This window comes from Elephantulus edwardii, unplaced genomic scaffold (genome assembly GCF_000299155.1).
Source record: "Elephantulus edwardii isolate Elephantulus edwardi_28Jun2011 unplaced genomic scaffold, EleEdw1.0 scaffold00166, whole genome shotgun sequence".
NCBI classification, from domain to species: Eukaryota; Metazoa; Chordata; class Mammalia; order Macroscelidea; family Macroscelididae; genus Elephantulus; species Elephantulus edwardii.
Window position 1 is genome coordinate 2,918,376 of NW_006399916.1, and position 6,830 is coordinate 2,925,205.

General features: G+C 41.5%; 1 protein-coding gene across 1 annotated transcript in view; it reads right to left on the reverse strand.

Annotated features, from left to right (window-relative positions):
- The window catches only part of RYR2 (ryanodine receptor 2 (cardiac)), an 814,526-nt gene that overhangs the window by 409,892 nt on the left and 397,804 nt on the right, over positions 1 to 6,830 (reverse strand). Inside the window, exon 27 of the mRNA XM_006895387.1 lies at positions 314 to 461. Coding sequence (XP_006895449.1) covers positions 314 to 461 — 148 coding nt within the window. The remainder of the gene's footprint in view (positions 1 to 313; positions 462 to 6,830) is intronic.

Sequence of the window (6,830 nt, forward strand, 5' to 3'; positions counted from 1 at the left end):
AAAAAGATGCACTCTCCTTATTAACTGAAATCAGCTTTTCTGGGGAAAAAGGACTGAAGAGAGGGGAAGGCAAAAGTCAGAGAGCTAACTGTCTAAAATGGACACTTCATGGAGGTAAACACATTTCTTCCTGCTGCAGAATGAATGGGTCCCTCAGTCCGTACTGCATGAGGGGTCAAGGTAGCCTCAGAGAAAGGAAAACAAACTCTCTCTAAAGGACTGGCCTTCATGTGACTAGTAATATTTATTTGGCTTTTGAGTGCTACTACTCATAGGACTTTGCAACCAGAGGTGGGAAAGTTCAACAGAATACCATGATCCTGATCCGGAGCTTCTAGGTTGTAGCCATAGCCCAGCAGGGTCCGCACAGCCTCACGGAGACTGTCCTTATTTGATTTCTTGGTTCGGTCATCTAGGAGGGCATAGGGAACAAGACGGGGGTTTCGTCTGTTCTTTACATCCTGCAGAAAGGCAAGAAAAGGTGCAAATCATCAAAAGCAATTCCAGTAACTTGTGGAAGGAAGACATATGTCACAATTTGTAGATTATGAGGCAAAAACTGTCCGTCCTAAACCTCTTTTGTCCTTTATACTGGAGAAGTTACCAAGATACTGATCAATCCATTTACAAAAAGAAAACAAATCAAAAAAAGTGAAAACACTTTTCTGAGAAAACACCAAATGGCGGATGACGCCGGTGCAGCGGGAGGGCCTGGAGGCCCTGGGATGGGAGCCCGCGGCGGTTTCCGCGGAGGCTTCGGTAGCGGTCTCCGGGGTCCGGGCCGCCGCCGTGGACGGGGCCGTGGGAGGGGCCGCGGAACTCGAGGAGGCAAAGCCGAGGACAAGGAGTGGCTCCCCGTCACCAAACTGGGCCGCTTGGTGAAAGATATGAAGATTAAATCATTGGAGGAGATTTATCTCTTCTCCCTGCCCATCAAGGAATCTGAGATCATCGACTTCTTCCTGGGCATGTCCCTCAAGGATGAGGTGTTGAAAATCATGCCAGTGCAGAAGCAGACACGTGCTGGCCAGCGGACCAGATTCAAGGCCTTTGTTGCCATCGGAGACTATAACGGCCATGTTGGCTTGGGCTTCAAGTGCTCCAAGGAGGTGGCTACTGCTATCCGTGGGGCCATCATTCTAGCCAAGCTCTCCATTGTCCCCGTGCGGCGTGGCTACTGGGGGAACAAGATTGGCAAGCCTCACACCATTCCCTGCAAGGTGACTGGGCGATGTGGCTCTGTGTTGGTGCGTCTGATCCCTGCACCCCGAGGCACTGGAATCGTCTCGGCCCCTGTGCCTAAGAAGCTGTTGATGATGGCTGGAATTGATGACTGTTACACCTCAGCCAGGGGCTGCACAGCTACCCCGGGCAACTTTGCTAAGGCCACCTTTGATGCCATCTCAAAGACCTACAGCTATCTGACCCCAGATCTCTGGAAAGAGACAGTGTTCACGAAGTCTCCCTACCAGGAATTCACAGATCATCTTGTAAAGACTCACACCAGAGTCTTTGTGCAGAGGACTCAGGCTCCAGCTGTGGCCACCACCTAGTGGATTTTCTATAACAAATAAAGTGAATTATGTTCTAGCAAAAAAAAAAAAAAAGTGAAAACAATTAACTCAGTGATCTCTAATCATTATGCAATAGTCACAGGCAAGGGAATAAATTTAGAAAACACATAAATTCCATGATGATTAACAAGTTCTCCAACAAGAATACCAAATTAGTACTGAACATCCTTCATTGGTTTTGAACCTGTGAATAACAAACTACCTTCCCTTCTTCAGAGAAAATTCAGTACAAGATAGCCAGCCATAATCAAATAACTAAAAAAAACACCAAAACCAAAAAACCCAACTTAAGTTATGTTGACTTCATCCATTAGAGAAACAAATACAAGCAGTACCAAAATTACTGTTGCTGGTAGGTGCCATTGAGCCATAACAACGTCATGAACAACAACAGAAAACTCCTCCTGTCCAGTCTCGGGTCATCTCACAATCTCTACCATGTTTAAGCTCCCTGTTGAGAACATGGTGCTAATTCACCTCACTGAATGTTTTCCTGCTTTTTGCTGAACCTCTACTTTATCAGGAACTATTTCTTTATCTAAGGACTGTTCCCTCCCGAGAAGATGCCCAAAATATGTGAGAACAATGTTGATTCTCCCTTGTTAGACTTCTCCTAAGACAGATTTGTTTGTTCTTTTGACAGTCCGTGAGATATTAAGTATTCAACAATATTATATTCAACTGCATCAATCTTCAGACTTTCCTACATATTGTCCAGCTTTCCCATCCATATGCCTGATAACCCAAAATTTAAATCTTTCTGTGAAAAAAAAGGCTCCAAATTTTTATGCAATTTAAGTGATGCCAAAAAAGAGAACACATTATTTTTGCCATTTTGGCAAAAGGATGCCTAAATACAGAAGTTGGGGAAGGTACCAACATTGGAATGGTGGAGATGCAGTGACTCCATCAGGTAATACCACCTGCCAAATTCATTTCCACCAAATGATATTCTAAGGAGCTCCAGTGGCCCAGTGGTAAGATGCTGCACTGCAATTATGAAGGTAGGTGGTTCAAACCTATCAGCTGCTCTGTGGAAGGAGGATGGGCAGTCTCCTCCCACGCAATGAACTGCCTCTGCAAACCCACTGGAGGGTCAGCTATGGGTCAGTTCCAACTTGATGACCCACAACAACTGATATTTTAGAAGACTTTCCAGTGTACAACTTATGAATCCAAATGCTATGCAAAAGTTTTAAAAATCAAACCTATCATCAGATGATCCCCAAGGGAAAGATGTGGCAGTCTGTTTCCGCAAGGATTACCACTTTAGGAACCATATGAGGCAGTTCTACTATGTGTTATTGGGATGCTATGGGTTAGGATGTCAGTTTTAAGACTAAAGTTCAAGGGAGCTCTGGTGGCCTAGTGGCAAGAAGCTGCACTACAATCCCAGAGGTACGTGATTTGAATCCACCGGATGCTCAGCTGGAGAAGGAGGGGTAACCCACTACCAGTCAGATTCGATGTGATGGTACACACACAAAAATATAATAAAATAAAATTTAAAAAATCAACAAACACGCAAAGTTCACCTGATTTAAGACATGATATTTTCAATTACTACCTATGCATCTGAAAGTTGGACAACAAATAAGGAAGACAGAAGAACAGATATCTTTGAAGTGTGGTGCTGGAGAAGAATACTAAATATTCCACATACTGCCAAAAGAACAAACAAGTCTGTCTTTGAAGAAAGAAGGTCAACCAGAGTTCTCATTAGATGTGAGGATGGTGAAAATTGGTCTCACTACTTTGGTCATGTCAAAAGGGGCCAGTTTCTGGAAAAGGTCACCATGCCAGGAAAGGTGGAGGGTCCGAGAAAGAGAAGACCCTCTGGAAGATGGATTGACACAATGATTGTAACAATAGGCTAGAACTTATCAGAGATAGTAAGGATGGAACAGGATAGGGTTCAGATTTGTGGTTCACAGGGTCAATACGAGTTGTAGTTGTTCCAACAGCACAAAATGAAAACAATGAGATCTAACAACAAAGTATTTGTCAACTGCCATAGAATTTTTACATTATATTATCTAAGTACAAGCAGTCTCTAGATTATGAGCATTGTATTTAATTACAATAGGGGTGGACTTCCATATTTACAAATTCTGTACTCAGGAATTCAAACAACCATGGATCAAAAGTAGCCAACAAGAAGTTAAAAAGAAAACAAGAGAAATTAAGTTGTCAAAGAAATTCCTTAAGAGCTAAGGTAGAGCATATAGTGCTATTGACATAGTGTTTCAATTGCTTCAGGTGTTAAAAGTTATCTAGTTCTGATACAGGCCATGATCTTATCACTTATTATGCATCAGAGAGTTGGACAATGACTAGGGAGGATAGAAGGAGAATTGATGCCTTTGAGCTGTGGTGCTGGAGAAGAGTATTGAGGGTACCATGGACTGCCAAGAAAACAAACAGAGTCATCCTGGAAAGGGTCAAACCAGCTGCTTCTTGGAGGCAAGGATTCTAAGGCTCCGTCTAACATACTTTGGACATGTTGCAAGGAGGGACAGGTCCTTGGAGAGGGACATCATGCTTGGGAGGGTGGAGGGACAGCGCAGAAGGGGAAGGCCCCCTATGAGGTGGATTAATTCAGTGACTGGGGTAATTGGGATGAGTGTGTTGGAGATGGTGTGATTGGCACAGGACAGAGCAGAGTTTAGGGATGTTGTACATAGGGTCGCTATGAGTCGCAAGAGACTCGATGGCACATAATAACAACAGTTATGATTTAAAGTATACAGAGGATGCGTAGGTTATCTCTTTATGTAATTTTATACAACAGACTGAACAGCTATGGGTTTTGGTATTTTGGTATTTGAGGATCTTGATATGAATCAGAGAGCTGGACAATGACTAAGAATGACAGAAGAAGAATTGATGTCTTTGAGTCGTGATACTGGGAAAGAGTCTCGAACAGACCAAGGACTGCCAGAAAAACAAAGAGGTCTGTCTTAGAGAGGGTGACACCAAGTTTCTCCTTGCAGGCTAGGACTTTGAAGCTCTGTCTCACATACTTTGGGCATGTGGCCAGAAGGCACCAATCTTGGAGATGGATCTCATGCTCAGAAATGTGGAGGGAGAGTGCAGGAGAGGAAGACCCCAGAGGATTGATACAGTAACTGGGAAATAGGGGTAGATGTGTCAGAGTTAGTGAAACTGACTCAGGAAAGGGCAGGCTTCAGAGTTGTTGTACATAGCGTAGCTATGAGTCACAGGTGACTTGATGGCACATAAAAAGAACAAGAGCAAATCCTCTTCAGATACTGAGGGACAAGCATAAAACATTTCATTTTAATAATGAAAGGGAATGACTATGATATGCACATCAAACATTATTACTTTATTTCCATAGTAATAGTGTTTTAGCACATTTGGAAGGTTTTTCTTTTTTTATACAACAAATTAAAACATATGGCATTAATAATAAATAGTGGCTGGAACACAAAAGCTGTAAATAAATACCAATTAATATTTGGAAAATATGGCCTGCATGACAGAAATGAGGCTGGAGAGAGCATAATCAATTATTTGTTGTAAATATTTTTTTTTAAAGTATAAACAACTATCCTTAAGGATGTAACTTACTGACTACTCAGGAATTAGATGACTGCATTTGTGGAAAGAGATGGTGGAGAAACTTAGCTCTAGCAGTTAAAACACTTGAATTTATCTCACTTGAATTTAAAAACCATCTCAAAAACATGTTTGATGTACTGCACGCCAAAGATCAAAGAGCAGATAATCTGCGAGTTATCAAGGACATCATCCATGAAGAAAGCAAAAATTATTAAAAGGACAGAGAATAAAGAGACAAAAATGGATGTCAGATGGGACTTTGAAACTTGCACTAGAATTTGTTCATGATCCCAGGACTGTCTGTAGTGAGTTAAATAATTAACTGATACACAAAGCAGTGGCTCAGAGAACTTCAGCAGTTTGTCCCAAGTCACACCTCTCTCAGAGATTAGGCTATGCTCTTCTGCTTCTGCTATCCAGCCTCCAGCACTAATACAGACTCTACAAGTGCCTCCACTAACAGATTTGTCATCACTTGTATATAATTTAAGAACCCAGGGAATTCTGTAAACCGTGTTTTTTCCCCCCAATTTTAATGAAAATTCATCTGGTAGCAAAAATCTGATGTGAATAGATTTAACACTGTTTATTGTCTTTATGCACAGAGAAAAGATGATTAATCTGTTCTATGGCTATTTTCTGCCTCTGAAATGCCCACTGGCAGGTAAACTTTGAGTCTGTTGTAACTTGATAGTACTTAAAAACAACAGTGTTTAAGTGTGCATCTGCTGGTTTAGTGGTAAGGAGTTGTGATGCCAGCCCAAAGGCATGCACTTCAAATCCACAAATGGGTAATCTCCTGTCATGAAGGGTCAGGTATGAGTCACTTCTGATTTAAGGGTATTCAACATTACCACCACCATCATTTTATAGGGAGCTCTGGGTGAAATGCCCATAGGGAGTTGCACTGCTACCCTAAAGGTTGACTAGATGTAATGAATTTTTGTACTGTCTTTGTATTTCAGTTGTCATGACCACTCCCTACATTGGTTAAGCAAATATTAATATTAGGCAAAACTAATATTGCAGTCTCCTGCTCTACTGAGGGTATCATGCAATATCTGTTCTCTTAGCCTATCACCCATTCAGAAAACACACAAATTACCTGATTTCTGAAATACATCTGACTCCAAGGATTCTGAACAAGGACTTGGTGAGCCTATTATATTCTCTTCATCTTTTCTCAGCCAATATTTGCCCTTATATACAATCTCAGAACAACAAACTGACAAAACCATAAACAAATAACTGGTTTGTTTTAAATGGTTTTATTTATTTATTTGTTTGTTTGTTTAATACAGTTCTCTAGAAGAGATCTATACTTGTTCCCATTCCAAAGAAGGGTGACCCAACAGAGTGTGGAAACTATAGAACAATATCATTGATTTCACATGCAAGCAAGATTCTACTGGAGATTATCCAAAAATGACTGGAACAGTGCATCAGCAGAGAACTGCCAGAAGTCCAGGCTGGGTTTAGAAGGGATTGTGGTACTAGGGATATTGTAGCTGATGTTAGATGGATCTTAGCTGAATGCAGAGAATACCAGAAGAATGTCTATCTGTGTTTTATTGATTATGCAAAAGTGTGGATCATAACAAACTGTGGCTGACTCTGAGAAGAATGAGAATCCCAGAACACTTGATAGTGCTAATGAGAAACCTGTACTTG